Genomic DNA, 20,471 nt, shown 5'->3' with positions numbered 1-20,471 from the left:
ACAAAGCATGACCGAGTGCCTTCAGCTCGGCTCGCACTGATGCTGTAAACCGTCTTCTGTGAGCTGTAGTTATGCAGAATATGCTGCTGTTATCACGCAGTCCTCATGTCCACACACACTCACAGCAAACGTGCTTCCTTCCTGTCCGTCTGTCTCCAACAGCCCCCCGTCAGAGTGTCAAAGAGAAGAGTTCAGCTGCCTGCAGAGGAGAATCCAGCCGAGCCACAAAGGTAAACAGTCCTCACGCCTCAGAGCGCCGCATCACCAGCTGCAGCTCAGAGGGCGAGGAAAGAAGCGTCGTGTTAATGATAATGACAACATTAAACCATTTCCTGCGTCTCTCAGGTGCGTTGCTCCTCTGCGGTGCTGACTACGTGACGGGCTCCAACCTGCCGAGTCACTCAGACCTCCAGCTGTCCTGCTTCACCGGGCAGAGAATACAGGTGCGTGTGTTTTAACATCTTTGTGGGGACCAAAATCCCACAGCATTGAAGGCATTTTTGAGACTCAAAATGTGGTTTTAGTGTCAGGTTACAGCAGACCTTCCCAAAGTGTGGGGCCCGCCCCCTAGGGGGGGCGCAGAGCCATTGCAGGGGGGGCGCGGCATGAAAAGGGAAAAAAAACAAAACGCTTGGACACCGCTAGCACGGGGCGCCCACACAAACGCAAAGCAGGAGATGAAGCATCGCTGAATATGTTTCCAAACCAACTTCATTTTAAGCCAAAGACTAGAAAATATGGTGAAGCAAATCTGCCCTTTGGCTTCACCTGCACAAGTGCCGAGGTAGGTCTCCCTGCAGGGTTGGTTTTCCCTGTCGGGAGCAGCGCTGATTCGAAACGCCGTTTACGTGTGGAAGGAACAGCTGCTTTTCAAAATCACCCGTATACTTGTAAAACAAAGGGGGGCCCAGCAAAAAAAGTTTGGGAACCACTGGGTTACAGTAAGGTTATGGTCATCACACCCATTAGATGTCCCCACGAGCTCTGATTACCCGACGTGTGTTTCTGCACTGATGTGTCCAAAGCTCTGTCTGCTCTGTTTGAATGCTCAGGGTCCGGTGTTTTTGCTGGAGGACAATAAATCAGCCATCTCACTCAACGATGCTTTAATGTGGGCGAAGGTCAACCCCTTCTCCCCGCTGGGGACGGGACTCCGCATCAACCCCTTTTAACACACACGAAGAAGAGGAAGACGGTCACGGCGGCGATGAGACAGACACCAGCGGCTGAAGCTCAAACACTTTTTCCAACTGAAGCTTCAGAGAAGCTCAAAGCTTTTGTAGATTTTGATATTGGTTAGCTGTTACGTGATGAGAATGTAGCCAACCAATCGTGCTTCATGTGTGGAGGAGGAGGTGTTGAATGTGTCGTACTGGGTAGGACTCCCGCTTCATTTCCCACAATGTGATCATGTACATACAGGGTATAAATCTGAGTTCTTCTACTGTACAAAGAAAGCACTGGAATAAAGACACCACTGAGTATTTATGGGAGACTTTCTTTGTGTTCATGTTAATCTTCTCTCAGCTGCTCCCTTTAGGAGTCACCACAGTGGACCACCTGCCTCCTTCTATCCCAGCGTCCTCCTCTGCCACACCAACTCTCTGCATGTCGCCTTCACTACATCCACCAATCTTCTCTGAGGTCTTCCTCCTTTCCTGCTGCCTGGCATGTTCACCTCTCCACCTGTCTGCCTCTCATTCACACACGTATGTCGTACCTCCACCTCTCCAGGCTCTCCTCCACCTGCTCCCTACTCTCAGAACAGATCACAGTATCATCTGCAAACATCAGAGACTCACCTGTGAGCCTGTCCATCCCCACTGCAAACAAGGAGGAGCTAAGAGCTGATCCCTGATGTAATCCCACCCCCACCTTGAACCCATCTGTCACTCCTACCACACACCTCACCTCTGTCCTCACATCTCCTGCACCACCCTCACATACTTTACTGACCCTCCTGACTTCCTCTCTCAGATCTACAAAGACACAATGAAAGAATCTGTCCACACACAGTTATATAATATTAGGGCGGCTCAGGACTATTCATTTATGTGAATACAGACATGCTGGCATCTCCTCAAAATGCTTTATTGAAAGGCAAAGATCCAACAAATTAGAGAAAACACAAATAATCAGACGACCCTCTCTTGGCAGCACTTGGTGACAGGAGGAAAGAAGAACTGTTTTAACAGGAAGAGAAGAGGGGGGCTGTGTGTGTGTGTGTGTGTGTGGGGGGGGGGGTTCTGCTGGAGGTTTCTTCCTGTTAAAAGGGAGTTTTTCCTTCCCGCTGTCACCAAAGTGCTTCTCATAGGGGGTCATATGATTGTTGGGTTTTTCTCTGTATGTATTATTGTCCAATCTACCTTGAGGCCACTGTTGTTGTGTTCAATGGTACGGAAGTGGAGGAAGCAAGAAGAATGAGTTGAGTAAAGTTTGACTTATCTGACTGTTTTGTTTTGCTTAGTGCGCCTTTTAATGCGCTGTGCCTTATGGTCCAAAAAAATACAGTAACTTCTACCTTCCCTCAGCATGTCGAGAAGTCCAACGTTTTGTCACACTGCTAGCGATCGACAAGCTGAACGCATTCTGTACTGTACAGGAGACACGGCACAGGATTGATTTACAGCCAATCAGGACGCAGAACACAATGGGCTGTAAAAACAATAATAAAGCATGCAAAATTGCGACAGCCGCAAAAGATATATAGCAAGGGAGCACTGTGTTAACATTACTCCTGAGCTCAGGCTGCAAACTGCTCTGAACACTTGGTTTCTCACAGTTTGCCTGGGTACACTCCCTGATACTGTCATTGTAAGAAGACAAGCTCCACCCACTTTCTATTCAAATTTCTGTGAGGGGCAGCCAGTCAGAAGAAAGTAGACTTAAATGTCGGGGACCAATCATTCTACAGACCAAAGACTGTAGAACGATAACTGGAGAGCCAGACCAGTAAAAGACAACGATCATAACCACAAATCATTTCATGTCTTTGTGGATTCATTCACAGGGAAACTTCAGCACAGCAGCTGTGAGATCAGCCTCACCGAACCTCTTTGTTTATACTCGTCTCTTCATGACAACCTGTGACTTCATGCAAACCACACACGGGTTCTTGGAGAGCACCCAGTTTGGGAAAAAGCCAACATTTTCACCACGGTGAAAGGATTCAATTGGCCAAGGATTTATGAGGAATATCAACAGTGAAAACAGGGCTAAGGCTGACTGACGCTGTGTCCCAGCCCACAGTTCAGAGGAGATAAAGACGCACAAAGGATTGCGCTGTACAAATAAAGTTGCTGCATGCTGCTGCCACAGTCGTTTTTCTGTATTGGACTGACACAGTGATGAGTATCAAATATGTTCCTCAAGCCACACAAGAAGAAGATCAGAATAAAAACCAGCTCAAGTCCAGGAAACACATCTGCAGGAGGAATAATTTTAGTGTAGCGCCGCCGTTATTGTGTTTAAATGGGAGATCGAGTTGGAAGTGTAATATTTGATATGAAGAATATCAAAGACTACTAAGCATTTCCACACACTTTCCTTTCCGGTCTTTAAGTCTGACGTCACTAGCCGTCTGGGCCTAAACTCCGCTGCAGGTCCATATATCAAACGATCACTATGGCATTACTGAGAGTTGAAAAACTGTCTAAAGTCTTTCATCTTTAATAAAATGATCAGCGTTCTGCTCTACCAGGTGTAACAACTGAGTTTAACATCCAGGCATCCATGAAAACAGAATTTATGACATTTAACGGAGTTAGAAGTTAGCAGGAAGTTAGCTCGCTAGCTTCTATCTAAATACAATATAGCATGTCCTGACTGCGGGGTTTTGGAAACAATTCAAACGTACAGCTCTGTTATCACTTCCAACATAAATGAAGACAGAAAACTAAACAGCAGTGACGTTTGTAGGGTTACTGAAGTTTGGCTAGCTGGTATATAATGATGTGCTACGTGACCGCTAGCGACACAGCTATGTTAGCATAATATAAACAAGCTAACTTTTTTTCCACTTGATAAAAGTTAACGTGAGTGTTCTCGGTGGTCAGGAAAAAATGTAATCGCATGGCAGGATGCTGTAAAAGGACCAAACTTCAGCCAGGAGAACAACTGAGATAATCCATCCACAATACAAGGTTAGTCATTCATATACTGCTGCATGGGCTGGGCTGTAGTTACATCCTAAGGTTTTACAAACTGAGCTTGAATAAATGATTAGCGGTAATCAAAGCCGAGGGAGGTCAACAGTGATCACTGACTGTTTTAGGAGCTTTTTGAGATTAAATAGAAGAAAATACAAAACATTAAACGTGTTAACAACACAAAAGCCATATTAAACGCAGACTACTTTAGGCCTGGAAGTAGGATTCGTCACGTCATCACTTAACGACCGGATACTGTGGATAAAGATGGAAGCAACAACTTTGAAATTACCCACTGTGTGCAGACTTAATGCCTGTTTTTGGCTCATGCCATCTTAGAGGTGACCTTATGCTAATTAGTGCAGGCACTAAACCTGGAGCTCCGCCTTCTTGGACAGTCTGTTACTACAGTAACCTCACATGATGACATTAAAAATGCTCCAGAAGGCTCCAACAACGGTTCACAGGTGTCTGTTCAGGGACTCCAGTTAGCAAAGGTGAAGCTAGCAGACAGCTAGCAGCTACAGCCACCTGTGTGGCCATCGGCCTGTTCCGTCAAAGAGGCCACGCCCCTAATTATGCAAACTTCTTGCCCCAGCAGTTCCACGTTCAAGAAGTTAGGGTGGCAAGGCGTCTTTAATCCTTACAGTCCATGTACACGCGTTGCTAACCAAGCTAGCTTGCAGTCTAAAAACTGGATTTTACAAACCAATGGGTGATGTGCATACTGTGACCTCACTCCTCGTATACCACGTATTGGCTGTGAATAAATATTAAAACACGGAAAATAAACAGACATTGTGAAACTACAAATGTTAACATACAATTATTGTTTAGGTTATCAATAAAGGTTATCAAAACTCCATATTTATTGATTTATTTGTGTTTACACGTCACATAAACCAGCTGTAAAAGAGTAACTGTTACAGTTCTTTAAATAACACTAATCAAAGAAGCCGTCATCTCTGAGGCAGACCACAGTGACGGTCCAGCGTTTCCTGTGACGCACAAACAATTAGCTAAAAACGAAAAAACTCATCTGTAACTTTGGCTTGCTGGATATTGTTTGTATGATCACTGTTTTCATATTATGCAGATGATTATTAAATAAAAAAGATTAGAATCCAAACAGACGCAGTTCTGACTGAAGCTCCTGCAGCATCCACGTGTCGTCCCGAGCGTCTCTGGTGAGCTGCAGTCAGACGGGTTAGAGCGCTGCATCTTTCCTTCAGCATGTGAATCCTGAGTGTGGAGCTCAGGCCGACATGGGCTCATAGGTGTGGAAATGGATTCCCTTGGAGCAGGTGATCTTCATCACCGCTCCGTGCAGACTGGTGTCCGTGATCAGCCTCATCATGCCCTCTGCTATCAGCGACGGCCTGCAGGTCAACAAGAAGAAAAACACACGCTGTTGTTTTTGCATCACAAATTACGACTTCATGACTTTCTTCACAAATTAAATTTTAACCATTAGAGAAACAAGTCATCCCACAGACACATCATTATCTACAGCAATGTTTAAAATAAGGTAAAAATATACAATTTGTGCATGTAAATGGAGAGTCCTCTTCACACACTGAGGTTAATTGTGGAGTTCCACAGGGTTCAGTGCTAGGACCAATTCTGTTTACATTATACATGCTTCCCTTAGGCCAGCGGTCTCGAACTCCAGGCCTCGAGGGCCGGTGTCCTGCAGGTTTTAGATGTGTCCTTGATCCAACACAGCTGATTTAAATGGATAAATGACCTCCTCAACATGTCTTGAAGTTCTCCTGAGGCCTGGTAATGAACTAATCATTTGATTCAGGTGTGTTGACCCAGGTTGAGATCTAAAACCTGCAGGACACCGGCCCTCGAGGCCTGGAGTTCGAGACCCCTGCCTTAGGCAGCATCATTAGAAGACATAGCATACATTTACACTGCCATGCAGATGACACCCAGCTCTATCTGTCCATGAAGCCAGATAACACACACCAATGAGTTAAACTGTAGGAATGTCTTACAGACATAAAGACCTGGATTGGGGCTATATCCATAGATTAAATGCTAAATCGATGGATTATCTTGGCTCCCAGAACAGAATCCAAACTAATCCAAACAACTGATTTCAATGGGCTCTTTAAACTTGCTGAACCTACTGGATCATCCTGTCTCATCTACTTAATTCAAATTCTGTCAAAGTAATTCTTAACTGGATTTAAATGTGACTCAACAAACAACTGTAACCATAACAACTTGATTCAAATATTTGAACTCGCCTGAACATAAAGGCCGACCCAGCGGGTTACCCTAACAAACTATCCTCCCGTAACTTATCTCCATGATTTAAGTCAAATTAAGAACATTCTTGATTCAAATGTCAACACTGACTACAGACGACTCTCATCTCAAACCCACTGCAGCCACTTCAGTGCCACCATCACATCATATTTATCCTCAAACTGACATTAGTCTAAACCAGGGGTGTCAAACTCAAATACACATCGGGCCAAATTTCAAAACTGGAACAAAGTCGCGGGCTAACATTAATATTTATTGAAAAAAAAATCTTCCTCCAGATATAAGAATGAATCTTTTCTTATGGACTCAAACACGTTTTGCTGAAAAACTGAATATGGAACAAGCAAAGCTTAATACTAAACAATATATATATTAGCTGTATAATACCAGTAGGCCAGCTCTAATAGTAATTTGGTGTGGCTTCGCGGGCCAAATGTAATTAGGCTGCGGGCCAAATCTGGCCCGCGGGCCAGAGTTTGACACCTATGGTCTAAACTATAAACGCTTCCTAATCTTAATCTGAGGAAGGAGAACCTCAGTCAGGAGTCTGAATCCTTATTTAGGCAACTGTGTAACATCGTGGAGGACTGTGGATCCATGTTGGCCGTTTCCTTTGTTTCCAGAGTTCAGCCTTTCAGAAGTCACTGAGAAAGCTTTTACTCAAACTAAACTCACTGTAACCTTGAACTAAAATGTAATGATTTACATCATGGGGATTTACTGTTGTCTCCAAAGGCAGGTCGAGTTTTTACAGAGTGACTAACACAAGTAAACACCACATTCCCTAAAAACGCTACAGCTGCTGTTCTGCCCTCTTTCAGCGAGTCAGTGGGTGTACAGATGCATATATCCACATGTATTCAGGAAGTCATCTGGACTCAATTTCCTCTGACACTAAATGATTCCCTCCTGCAGAGCTTTCAGAGCGTTGAGCAAACTGCACACAGCGTGCTCTCTGCACAGTGTGGACACTGTTCAGCGTCTCTCACAGCTGGACTGAACCGCTCCAAACGCTTCATCGGGTTTCCTGAAAGAGAAGAAGTCTTTCAAACAGCAGTGATGCAATCAGAGCAGAGACGGGTTTAAAGCGGAGTTAAGAACAGATCTGATCCGTGCTGAGCAGGCAGGTCTCTCACTTTTCCAGCTTCATTCATATGAAGCTGAATGTCGTGTCCTCACCCAGACCTCTGATCTTCCTGAGCGCACTCAGCTGAGACCAGCTGCTGCTGTAGCGCAGACAGCTGAGGTGAGACCAGATCGGACTGCAATGTGCCAACGTTCATCTGCAGGAGGTTTAAAACACACATGAAACACTGCAGCAGCAACAAGCGCCAAACTTTGGAGCTAACGCTGATGTGCCAAAAACTGCAGTTCCTCTATCGTCCACACGAGGCTTTAAACAGGCACCTTAATAAACACGTTTGCATCAGTTTTGGTGATCGTTGCTGCTGACTGACACATGGACTTACTGTAGAACTCCAAACTTGCTCATGCTCCGTTTGAAGTCGTCCTTGAACTTGACGAACTTGCCCATGTTGTCCTCGTCTTCCACCGACTGCAGCAGGGGCGTGTCGACGAAGGCCGGACACAGCGCGTGGATGCGAACGCCGTAGTCGCCCTGAATGGCCGCGTCCTGCAGCGACACGAGAACGAGCTGCTGAGCGGCCCTCTCATCCCGAAAGGCTTCGTGCTGCGCTTTCGCTAATGTGTATGCGTCTTACCGCCATCGCTCTGGTGAAGCCGATGACTCCGTGTTTAGTGGCCGTGTAGACGGGCTGGTGAGGGGAATGCATGAAGGCTGAAAAAGGAAAGACCCAGAGGGAAAAACACGATGTTATCACAGTTTGTAACATGCAGGCCAAACGCAGCTGCTGCAGCTGCACCTCGTTTTAAACGCCGCAGGCTCAGCCGATCCGGGTTTACTGGGATTAAACCCGACTCAGAGACCCGTCCGAGCATCCTGTCTTTGATGAAACAGTCACCACGTGACTCGCTGCTTTTTTGAGCTCCATGAACCGAAGGCTTTCATAAGAAATACACATTTCCTTTACTTTGTCCTCACAGTGCGATGACGAGACGACAACAAAGACAACGACCGGCAACCTGGCTGCACAAATGTCATGTGACCACATCCAAAAGAACAACACAGACACTCACACACACACACACACACACGCGCACACACACACACGCGCGCACACACACACACACACTGATGTTATCACCAGTGAGATGAGGGTGAAATGATTACCACATGTCTGCTGTTAGTGTAGGCTGAGCTGTGCTAGATCGACATCATGATGCGTGATTAAAACAAACAGATTAAATTCTGACATGAAGCACAGACGATGAAAACGTGCCTGAGAATCGTCAGTGTGACTCTGAGCCTGTCTGAGCGGCTCCACGTTAATCAGATATGTTTCTGAACAAAGCCGATAGAAAAATACTTTGTTATTGACCAAACGGATCATCTGTAATCCACACAGATCACACATCACAGCTGGACCAGTGTCACATGACCCGGTGATGGTTCATCTCCTCATCGGTCCGTTCAAACTCTGAGAAACTGGGATAAAAACAGGAAATGACATCGACAGCGTCGGCCTCGGGGCTCGATCAGGAAACCCAGTATGTGAGGACTCAGGGCTGTGTGTCGGACAGGGTCGTCTGCAGTACGGGGCCCCACGGGGAACGCTTCTGGCTCCGTTCCTCTTCACCATCTACACTGCAGACTTCTCCCACAACTCCACCCAGTGCTTCCTGCAGAAGTTCTCTGATGACTCTGCAATAGTCGGCCTCATCACTGATGGAGACGACAAGGATACAGAGGACTGACTCAAGACTTTGTGGACTGGTGCCAGCAGAACTACCTCCAGATCAACACCAGTAAAACCAAGGAGCTGGTGGTAGACTTCCACAGGCACAAACATCCTCCACTGCAACCACTGAACATCCAAGTTATGGACATTGAGACTGTGGACAGCTACAGGTAGCTTGGTGTTCATCTGAACAACAAACTGGACTGGACTCAGACGCCCTCTACAGGACAGGGCAGAGCAGGCTGTACCTGCTGCAGAGACTCAGGTCGTTTGGAGTGGAGGGCCCACTCCTGAAGACCTTCTATGACTCTGTGGTGGCCTCAGCCATCTTTTACGGTGTGGTCTGCTGGGGCGGCAACATCTCTGCCGGGGACAGGAAGAGACTGAACAGGCTGATCCAGGGCCAGCTGTGTTCTAGGATGCCCTCTGGACCCAGTGGAGGTGGTGAGTGACAGGAGAACGGTGGCTAAGCTGTCATCACTGTTGGACAACATCTCCCACCCCATGCAGCAGACTGTGACAGCACTGAGCAGCTCCTTCAGGGGCTGCAGCACCCACGGTGTGGGACGGAGACATTTCACAGGTCTTTCCTCCACACTGCTGTCAGACTCCACAACAAAGACTCCAACTGATCAAACACATCCACACATGTGCAATAACACTAAGTGCAAAACTCTTTCTGGCATCGTTGTATTATACTCATATTGTATATAGCATTTGTATTCTATTTTATTCGATTGTATACAGTATTTTATTGTATTCTATTCTATTGTGTACAGTGTCTCATAGATATATTATTCCAGTGTTCTTTCTCTAATTCTTCTATACAACTTTGCACTGCTGTAACAAAACAAATTTCCCATGCGTGGGACTAATAAAGGTTATCTGATCTTCTCTTTATCGGGTTGATAACCACCGTCGTGCGACCACAGAGAAAATATCCTGGCTTTGCTGAGCTTTGTGTCACATTGCCTGGGCGTGACGTGAAGTCCATTCTAATAACTGTCAGCCGATCTGTAGCTGGGAGCTTTCCCACAGGAACATCACTCAGAATCTTTGTGAAACACAAATATTTTTACGGCACAGAGCAGTACGACCTTTGACCTGGAACCTAACACCTGCTCGAAGACCTCTGCCCAGACCCGAGGCCACGAAAACAACCAAGGAAGGGTCAACCCTGGATCTGCAGCCTGCAGCGGGACAGCGGAGGACAGCAGATACGAGTCACAGCAACATAATGAGGAGTGTGTGTGTGTGTGTCTGTGTGTGTGTGTGTGTGTGTTTAATCTAACCACACAGGAACTCACTATAATCTGTCTCATCTAATCATCGCCTACGTGGAGTTTATTTGCTCCAATGAAGCACGTTGCCGTTGCATGAGGGGACATCCCAAAGTGTTCTCACAGCCTTCAAGGTGCTCTGGTCTCATAAACGGCGCTAATCCCACAGAAAACGCAGCTTCCTCGGAGCACAGCTCTGCGTGGGATGTTGTAGAGGAAGATTACGGCTCTCGCAGGCCTTTAAAGAGCAGCATGAGGACAATAAAACACCAGCAGAGCTCGGGACTCGTCTTTGTTGTGTTGGACTGTGATGGAGAGAAGATGTTGGAGGAGAATGAACTTTTCCATGACGGAGCGATCCACAGCCCTGGTGGATATCTGCCAACCTGTCATAGCTGCTTTTTGTTTCATGTGTTTCTAACACAACACCCACATCCAAGGAAGAAGAGGAATGTTTCCATGAGCCAGGCCTCCAGAGAGAAGGACAGATTTCTCACAGCCACATTTGACATAAACGCAGCCTCCGTCTTTCTGAAAGGAGAAAGTCAGCAGAGAGCCAGGTGCTCCCAGCTGGTCCACTCCTAGAGCTCATATCACTCATTCATATCTGCTGTTACTCAGCAATTTTCGAGGGAAGGAATGGCACCATTTTGCTTCCAAGTATGTGACGAGGTCAGTGCTGACGCTCCGCTGTCGTGTTGTTAAGCTGCAGGTCTCTAAAGAGCTGCAGGGTTCAAGCACAGTGAAGAAGGTTCACAGACACAGTGGTGAGCGCAGCGTTCAGCTCGCAGCACAAAATAGAAGCAGAAAAGCTGACAGACAGGAAGCGCGCCCGGGTGTGCCGCTGCAGAAAACGTCCTTGTGATGAGGTCAGACTGAGCTGAGCTTTCTGCTGACCTTTGACTCGCTGCCCTCTGCCCTTTGAAATGAACAGGAAGAAAAAGCTGATTGTTGTATTTGCACTGGGAACATTAGTCAGCTGATTTTGGAGTGTGGTGAGTGGGGGCGCCTCTTTCTCAGAGCCACTGGCAGCTCGCAGCAGCGACTCAGGTGAAGCACAGTCACACGCCGCCGTGGCCTTATGGACGCGACTGTCGTGTAATCTTTGGCGAACTTTAACATCCCTGAACAAAAACATCATCGCTGTATGAAATCTGAAAGCCTGGCAGAGTGTCTGTTGTTTTAATAATACATGTTTCTGCACGTGTGTGTGTGTCAGTGTGTGTGTTACCTGCCATAGAGGATACATTGATAATGGTGCCTCCTTGCTTGCCGTACTCTTTGCTCATGTGTTCCAGAGCCAAGTAGGTTCCCTTGATGACCGAGGTCTGCAGACAAAGATAAAGACGAGTGTTCACAGCTGTAAACTGAGGCATGCGCTCGTGATGAGGAAGTTAAACATGTGTGAACCCACTGATAACACGCTTTAAAGACGAGCTTCTGTTTCTTTATCTCACATATCTGGCAGAACAGCTGACACAGCAACAGAAATGATGCGGTTATTGAAGCTCCAGTTAGTGTCACATTATTACTGTCATGTTATAGGCCCCCAAAATAGGGGGGAGGAGGGGGTCTGGATGAAGACTGGGTTAAAAGTGTTTGGGCATGGAGTCATGAAGCACTGAGGGACAACAAATAACAACAAATACAAGAAAGCAGATGGAACAGCTCTGGGTCTGTTTCTTGCCCACAGACACTTGGTGAGCAGTCAGGTGTGAACATGATGTTGGTGACTCACCCAGCAGCATCAGGACTCAGAGCACAGGTGAAGTGTTCACCTGGTCTCCTCTCCAGCAATGACCTGCTGAATATACCAAACTCATGTGCTCCTAACAGAGTCGTGTAGGAGGCAACACCCCGGCCGCGCACACAAACACTCCCCCAGTCTGAGACCAGCAGGGCTGCATAAATGGACCCGACTTCAACAGCAATGCACAAACAGACAAACAGCTCTTTGGGGCACCAGGTGTGAACTTACCCGAGAGTCAAGAAAACAAAGATGGAAAACTTTTTAATGAATTCAACTTTTACTTTGGTTTAGCTCACGTCAGTGTTGGAATGAAAATGGTCTGACAGATCTGAAGTTTGCTTAAGAAAGAGAAGTGATACTGACAGCGTGAGACAGCGTGAGACAGCGCACCTTTAAAGTGGTTAGCAGTGTATCAGCTCTTATCCGAGTATCAGGCTGTGACTGATGATTAAAGCATGTATGACGGGCTGACAGGAACCACAACACAAAGACGGGCTCAGAGAGACCTGCCAGACACACAGCTGATACGATCGTCGATGAGGAACTCAGCTCAACATAGAATCAAACATCACCGTCAGTTTAAGGTGCAGCAGTGCAGAAACGCTCCCTCTGAGCACGCTGTTAATCTATTTTATTCTTTTTATTCATCGAATTTTTTCCTGACCTCACTGTTTGCTGACCTCTGCTTTGACTCCGCTCTTGTAATCAGAGTTTAAAGACAGCAGGCTGTGAGAGTGTAGGCTGGGTCGGCTGTGAACTTTGGGATTAATAAAGTTATATGAATTCGAATCATAATCTGAGAAATACAGCAATTTATGTTAAGAGTAGAAAATAGAGATGGTCTTTATTTTCTTAAGATGCGCTGGTAGTTTGATTCATTTCCTGCTCAAGTGTTCATAGATACATATAGGTGGGCATCATCTGCACAGCAATGAATACATATGTAGTGCTTTATAATAATACTTTCTAAGGAAAACATGTCTTTATCCTGTCTTCCTTCTCTCACCCCGCCCAGATGGCCCCGCCCCTCCCTGAGCCTGGTTCTGCTGGAGGTTTCTTCCTGTTAAAAGGGAGTTTTTCCTTCCCACTGTCGCCAAAGTGCTTGCTCATAGCGGGTCATATGATTGTTGGGTTTCTCTGTATGTATTATTGTAGGGTCTACCTTACAATACAAAGCGCCTTGAGGCGACTGTTGTTGTGATTTGCTGTGTAAATAAAGTTGAGTTGAATAATGTAAAAAGTATCAGTCTCAGGAAGTCCATGACTAACTTTGTTTTTAAGAAGACGCCTCATTTACATGAACACACTATCAGACAGATGTGATACAAACCACTGCAACACATTTCCCTTTCTGCAGCTCCCGATCCAGTGCTACCAGTGCTACCAGTGCTACCAGTGCCAAAGCATCACTGACTGTATGGGCAGACTTTTATTTTGCTATCACAGCAAGGGCTTTTACGTAACATGCCGAGCTCCAGAAATGCACATCCATCACATCTTAAGTCCCACATCTGCGTTTCATACAGTTCTGTTGGAGTCGAAAGTTCACATCTGAAAACTTAAAACACCCCAAATATGCAACTAAGTGGAGGAAAGTATCCTTGAACTGGAACTTGGATGGAGTCTGACTCCAACAGCTGATGTGAACGGGAGCCAATTCAGGAACAATGAGTCACAGCGGTATGTTGTGAGAAGAGATCAGGTCTCTCGGCTGGCCAGACTTTACAGAGCCTCGATGGTGGAGCCCATCGTCGACCAGCTGTGCTGTTAGCAAGAAAGAGGCTTTTTTTAGTCCCTCTTGTGCTTGTACTGTGTCAGTCCCATATCACCGTCCACTGTCAGACTCAAATACAGTTGATAAGTCCTGTACTGGGCCTCCGTATGAGTGCCTCAGTTTAAAACAAGCTGCTTTAGCCCCTCCCCTTAAAGGCCAACCTGTCTTTAAGCCAACTTTTCACTTATTGGCTGCCCATCATAAACAAACCGAGAGTTTAGAGCAGTCTGCAGCTCACAGAGAGGACTTGTACACTGACCTTATTATCTGAAGTATGGTCATGTTTAACATGAGCCTTCACTGCTGGAGCAGAGATACGTGACTGAAAATAAGGAAAACTCATGTTTATTTATACAGCAGGAAAAATCCACGGTAAGACGCGCAGCTCGTGTTTTTCCACTGTGGCTTGGTGTGAAGTCACAAACAGCTGAAGTAGTCTAACTGGTCCGGATCTTCAAACTGAAGAAGTATATCGATTGAACTATTTTCATGTCCTTTTTCACTTTAAACCTGAGCTGTTGTTACTTTCTATTAGATGGAGAGCTGGAGGTTCTCTGTGCTGTAACACAGAGGTCAAAGGTGAACAGAGCAGGTATTTGTGACAGGTGACCAACAACAGCCGCAGACAGAGTGTTATTTTTACCAGCCAAACTAGAAACGACTGGCTGAGCCAATGAACTTATCAGGAAAGTCATTTCCGCCATCTATTCAGCAAGTGCCGGTGTCGCCCCCTGTTGGCACTGACACAGAATGAAGGTGGACAACACAGGGTGTGATGTCAGTGGGTTAGCGTGGGGCTGAATTTATAATAAGACAAAATGTCAGAAGATGAGGCTGATAGTACTTTAGTCACCGCTTTCAGTTTCTGTATGTATACGCATGGATCGATGAGTTCACCGTGAACTGGACCTGCAGTTTTGGCTGCCTCATCGCCACCATGAGAAGAATCCAACCGTTCACCTTCTGACAGGCTGACATTCCCCGACTACACGCAACATTTGTACTATTTTCAAGTGAGTTGCTGCCACAGGATAAACTTTTGTGTTGTGACCTGTGGCTCTATCTGGATCACATTCCAATCTAACTTTGAAAAAATGTTTTGACTCCCTGCCTTCTTTGAGTGTTAGGTTACACCTGACATTCCTTATTCCACATGGCCTGGGAAATCTGCACAGTTCAGGAAGAGCTGAGGATCTAAAAGAGCGGTGTGCTCTGGAGCCTCTGAGTTGCGATCTGAAAGGAAAAGCTCTATGCTACTTTAATAAATAAATAAATAAAAATGTTATTTATATAGCACCTTTCTATACAGAATCACAAAGTGCTGCACATAAGAATACTTCTGATTAGGCTTCCTCAGGTTTTTCCTCAAAGCACAAAAAGAGATAAAGCTGCAAATGTTTCTGCTTCAATTATCTTACAGATTTATCATCCCTTGTAAAATGCATGTTTGCGATTGGTCAGATGCTGCACCTCCATCAGGTGAGCATCAGTGAGGTGCTGATGGGGAAAGATATCACGGGCATGCTGAGCTTCCTCTGATGCACCACCCCCCAGGGCATCAGTCTGATCAAGCGTTCATGCAGTAAGGCAGCATGCGTGTTTGCCATCTCACCAGGTTCACTTGGATGGTCTTCTCCCAGTCCTTTTCGTTGGTGATGCCGGCGTTGTTGATGACGATGTCCAGACGGCCAAATTGGTCCACGGTGTTCTGGAAGGTGTCTGTTCCACAGAGACAAGAAATCAAAATGGGGTGATTTCAGACGCTAATACAGGAACTTCTAAAAACATCAATGACAAGCTCCCATCAGAATGTAAACAGTGTTTCACTCATTAAGACTGCACTCGCTGTTATAACAGAGCCTCATTACCATCGTAGCACCATGTAGTTTACACTCTAATCTGCTTCATCATTCTCAACACGCCAAACTTATCCGAGCTACTACCAAGAACTCTGGAAGTGCCCGGACCCTCGCTGTCCGGCTGTACAGCCAAACTGATGCTGATCATCAAGCAAGAAAGGCCAATCATCATGGACCTGACCAAGAGGGGCCAATCATCATGGAGCTGACCAAGAGGGGCCAATCGTCATAGAGCTGACCAAGAGGGGCCAATCGTCATGGAGCTGACCAAGAGGGGCCAATCATCATGGACCTGACCAAGAAAGGCCAATCATCATGGACCTGACCAAGAGGGGCCAATCATCATGGACCTGACCAAGAGGGGCCAATCATCATGGAGCTGACCAAGAGGGGCCAATCGTCATAGAGCTGACCAAGAGGGGCCAATCGTCATGGAGCTGACCAAGAGGGGCCAATCATCATGGACCTGACCAAGAAAGGCCAATCATCATGGACCTGACCAAGAGGGGCCAATCATCATGGAGCTGACCAAGAAAGGCCAATCATCATGGACCTGACCAAGAAAGGCCAATCATCATGGACCTGACCAAGAGTGGCCAATCATCATGGAGCTGACCAAGAGTGGCCAATCATCATGGAGCTGACCAAGAGTGGCCAATCATCATGGACCTGACCAAGAGTGGCCAATCATCATGGAGCTGACCAAGAGTGGCCAATCATCATGGAGCTGACCAAGAGGGGCCAATCATCATGGACCTGACCAAGAGGGGCCAATCATCATGGACCTGACCAAGAGGGGCCAATCATCATGGACCTGACCAAGAGTGGCCAATCATCATGGAGCTGACCAAGAGGGGCCAATCATCATGGACCTGACCAAGAGGGGCCAATCATCATGGACCTGACCAAGAGGGGCCAATCATCATGGACCTGACCAAGAGTGGCCAATCATCATGGAGCTGACCAAGAGTGGCCAATCATCATGGACCTGACCAAGAGTGGCCAATCATCATGGACCTGACCAAGAGTGGCCAATCATCATGGAGCTGACCAAGAGTGGCCAATCATCATGGAACTGTCCAAGAAGAGCCAATCGTCATAGAGCTGACCAAGAGTGGCCAATCATCATGGAGCTGACCAAGAGGGGCCAATCATCATGGACCTGACCAAGAGGGGCCAATCATCATGGACCTGACCAAGAGTGGCCAATCATCATGGAGCTGACCAAGAGTGGCCAATCATCATGGAGCTGACCAAGAAGAGCCAATCGTCATAGAGCTGACCAAGAGTGGCCAATCATCATGGAGCTGACCAAGAGGGGCCAATCATCATGGACCTGACCAAGAGGGGCCAATCATCATGGAGCTGACCAAGAGGGGCCAATCATCATGGAGCTGACCAAGAGGGGCCAATCGTCATAGAGCTGACCAAGAAGAGCCAATCGTCATGGACCTGACCAAGAAGAGTCAATCATCATAGAGCTGACCAAGAAAGGCCAATCGTCACTGTAGCAGAGCTTTTGGATTGGTGGAAAACCATGCAGGAAATCTCTGTGCTTGGGACTGTCGTCACTAACACAAAAAACAAGTCCAGTTGCTTCAACTCAAGAACTTCATACCAGGATCAGGATGACTGTGAACCCACATGTACCGTAACCATGTTTAGTTTTTTTGTTTTTTTTTACAAAGGGCGAATGAAGAGTCTAAATATTTAATAATCTGCTTGTGCTATCTCAAAGACAGGCTGTGGTGATATCAGGCTAAGCAGAGTATTCCAGCAGTGCTTTTCCCAGCGAAACTTTCCAGATCGTCCACATGAGATATGTAATCCTCCATTCTGGGTCTACCTACATGTGCTGGTCTTGTTTTGGTATCAAGCATACTAGGTTTGACATTAAGCACCCCCCAGCTGACCTCTGTGCTGACCTCTTCTACCTCGGGGTCTCCAAGGACCGGGTTGTCTGGGGTAGCAGCAGCCGTTGGTGTTGTGTATTACTGTACAATAAAAAGTACTTCGAGGTGATAAAACTGAATTAAAAGTGAAATGCTGAGGAGAAAGTCAGTCTCAGGACCAGAGCCAGACTCCAAGTCAAAATAAACAACCTCCAGCTGGAAAACTCGTCCACATTTCCAGTTTGCTGTGATGTCATGAGCAGCAGGTAGAGATCAGTTTGTAAAAATGTTTAAAGTTCACCACAAGAAGTGTCAGTGGCCTGACTACTTCCTGAAATGTAGCTACACACTGCAGTCTTCGAGAGGACTCACTTCACTTTACGTGTGATGAAAAGCTTGTGTGTGTTTCAGTTACAGGTTCAGCAAAGAGCAGGAATCCTGACACCACGGGGTTTACACCCAAATAACTTGTCAGACGTGTCGGCCGAACGCACACGCTGTGACTGAGGGGCACATACATCATGCTGTTACGCAATCAGCCGCCAGCAGCCGGTTTATCTCTGCATGTGGGCGCGCACGATTGGTTACACTAACAGCAACAGCAGAAACAGACCCCGAGGGAAAAACCGGAGAGGGTTAAACCTGCGTGTGTCTTCCGCATTCCTCACCTGGACACTTCGCAATTAGTGCTGAAGATGCAGAGACACAAAACAGAGCTGTTAACCGCACAGCTGCAAAGATGAATGAGTGCATTTAAACATGGTAAATCTCACCTTACCACACACACACACAGACACACACACACACAGGAGCTACAGCAAACAGCATTCCACAGCCGTTTGCCTGCAGGGATCGACTTTTTCAGTGTCAGACAATGAATCCTTGTTCCTCTCTCTCACTCTGTGACACACTTTTCCACACACTTAAATACTAGACTTCTCCTTTTTGTCACCCAGGCACGCCCCCCCCCCACACACACTAGCACACACAGCGCCGGCAGAGCAGCAGAAAAGGAGAAGGTAACTGGAGAAAAATAAAAGGTCATGTGGTTCTAAATCAAACACAGGACAGGCTGAGTTTGAGCGGGACTCTGGGAGCGGCGAGAAAACTCGGAGCTCTGTTTGACCTCGGTGACAGGTTTGTGATAAATTAAATTAGCCCGCTTCCTCGTTCAGGGCGATTGTCCAAGGCTCAGCAGTGCGCTGCGTTTGCATTACACAATTAACTGAACAGCTGCCAAACGCACTGACACACTGAAAGCTTTGACGAGAGTGACGTCAGCTCTTTTCTCGCGTCTTACGCATGGCATAATTACCTCGCAGCGCATCTCCGTTGGCCACATCGCACTCAATGAACGTGCAGTTTCCTTCTCCGAACTCGGCGTCCAGCTGGGCCTTGCACTCCTCACCGAGATCCTTGTTCAGGTCCACCATGACCACCTGCAGAACAGAACTTTGAGATGGACTCTGCAGCACTTTGGTTACAGTGCAACACTTACTTTGTTCAGCAGACTATATTAGTCCTGTGGTTTCACAACTGTGCAGCTCAGACGGAAACAAACATTCATTTACTTAAACAGATGGCAAAGGAAGTTCCGAGAAATGACCGATCTCTCTGAAACGCCCGTGCTGCTGCAGAGAAATAAAGCGAATCTTTCACAATGATTTGATTACAGATTAACCTGGTAACCCACAGACTCACCTTTGAAACCCTGCTCCTGTTAAAAAACAAGTCAAACAGTGAAGAAAAAAAGCTTTTGAGGTGAAAAGATGAAAAACACAACAGATCAAAGGAAACTAAAAGCTGCAAGCAAAAGTTCCAGCAGTACCGACCTTGGCTGAGCTCTGCAGCAGTGACTGGACCACAGCTCTGCCGATGCCCTGAGCACCCCCCGTCACCAGAGCCACCTTCCCATTCAGAGACATGCTCCCAGCACAGCTGCACTCTTCCTCCTTCTTCTTCTCTCGGTGACTGTTCTTCTCTTCCTCTCCTGCTCTGCGTCTTCCTGCACCTTTCTGCTCTCTCTCCAACTCAATCACGTTTTCTCACCGCTCTGTTTTTACTCTTTTGGCTAAGCTGTTTTCCCCTCCTCCTCCCCCCCCCTCCTCCCCCCTCGCCTTATCAGTCTATACAAACACTGCATGTGTGTGAGAGAGCGAGAGCGAGAGAGGGAGAGGTTAAGTAAACTCCGTAGAATAATAATTACAGGTTTAATCCAACTTGTTGTACCTGCCCTCCTGGCTCCTCCTCCACGCCCTTTCTTCTCCTCCCCTCCTCCTGTTTGATCAGCACACCTGAGCTCCTGAAATGTGCTGCTGTTTATATAAAGTCTGCATTTCAGGACATGTCAGAGACAAAACCCCCAAAAACCTCAGACAGCAGCTTCTTTAAAGAGCTGTCAGTCTCTCATTGTTCTTCCTCACCGTTGGTTTTTCTCCTGCGAGGCTTAAGTGGCGTTACACAACAGCGGCAGCGCAGCTCGGGGATACGTTACGGCGAGCTTCAGGTCTCTGCACGTCCACTCTCACACTGAATGGGAACCAGCAGCTGATAAATGTTGACCAAATATGTGAAAATACCACCCGCTCCAGTGTGTTTTCCTTCTATTCTTTAAAAATAATAAAGACACGAGGAAAGGAAAAGCTGTTGTATCTTCATGAACTTCACTA

At 46.8% G+C, this 20,471-nt stretch overlaps 2 protein-coding genes across 3 annotated transcripts in view; one reads left to right on the top strand and one right to left on the bottom strand.

The window, feature by feature from the left end:
* wdr17 (WD repeat domain 17) overlaps positions 1 to 1,488 on the top strand; it is a 47,720-nt gene extending 46,232 nt beyond the window's left edge. Inside the window, exons 30-32 of the mRNA XM_084929766.1 lie at positions 163 to 230; positions 346 to 443; positions 1,053 to 1,488. Coding sequence (XP_084785892.1) covers positions 163 to 230; positions 346 to 443; positions 1,053 to 1,172 — 286 coding nt within the window. The 3' untranslated portion in view covers positions 1,173 to 1,488. The remainder of the gene's footprint in view (positions 1 to 162; positions 231 to 345; positions 444 to 1,052) is intronic.
* Positions 1 to 19,882, bottom strand: part of hpgd (15-hydroxyprostaglandin dehydrogenase) — a 20,495-nt gene extending 613 nt beyond the window's left edge. Inside the window, exons 1-8 of one of the 2 annotated variants that reach the window (XR_014800358.1) lie at positions 19,635 to 19,882; positions 19,118 to 19,241; positions 15,664 to 15,770; positions 11,759 to 11,855; positions 8,150 to 8,226; positions 7,898 to 8,061; positions 2,130 to 5,527; positions 1 to 1,938 (exon numbers count right to left, since the gene is read on the bottom strand). The exon at positions 1 to 1,938 is cut by the window's left edge and continues 613 nt beyond it. Coding sequence is in view for 1 of the 2 variants with exons in the window: in XM_084929858.1 (XP_084785984.1) it covers positions 5,404 to 5,527; positions 7,898 to 8,061; positions 8,150 to 8,226; positions 11,759 to 11,855; positions 15,664 to 15,770; positions 19,118 to 19,241; positions 19,635 to 19,727 (786 nt within the window). In the remaining variant the exon portion in view is untranslated. Of the gene's footprint in view, positions 5,528 to 7,897; positions 8,062 to 8,149; positions 8,227 to 11,758; positions 11,856 to 15,663; positions 15,771 to 19,117; positions 19,242 to 19,634 lie in introns of both variants that reach the window. The other variant, XM_084929858.1, reaches the window with a different exon arrangement.
* Between the last annotated feature and the right edge of the window lie 589 nt (positions 19,883 to 20,471).

Source organism: Perissodus microlepis, chromosome 6, assembly GCF_051167445.1.
Source record: "Perissodus microlepis isolate ML-2025 ecotype Zambia chromosome 6, ASM5116744v1, whole genome shotgun sequence".
Taxonomy (NCBI): domain Eukaryota; kingdom Metazoa; phylum Chordata; class Actinopteri; order Cichliformes; family Cichlidae; genus Perissodus; species Perissodus microlepis.
This window is presented reverse-complemented; position numbering and strand designations above follow the sequence as displayed.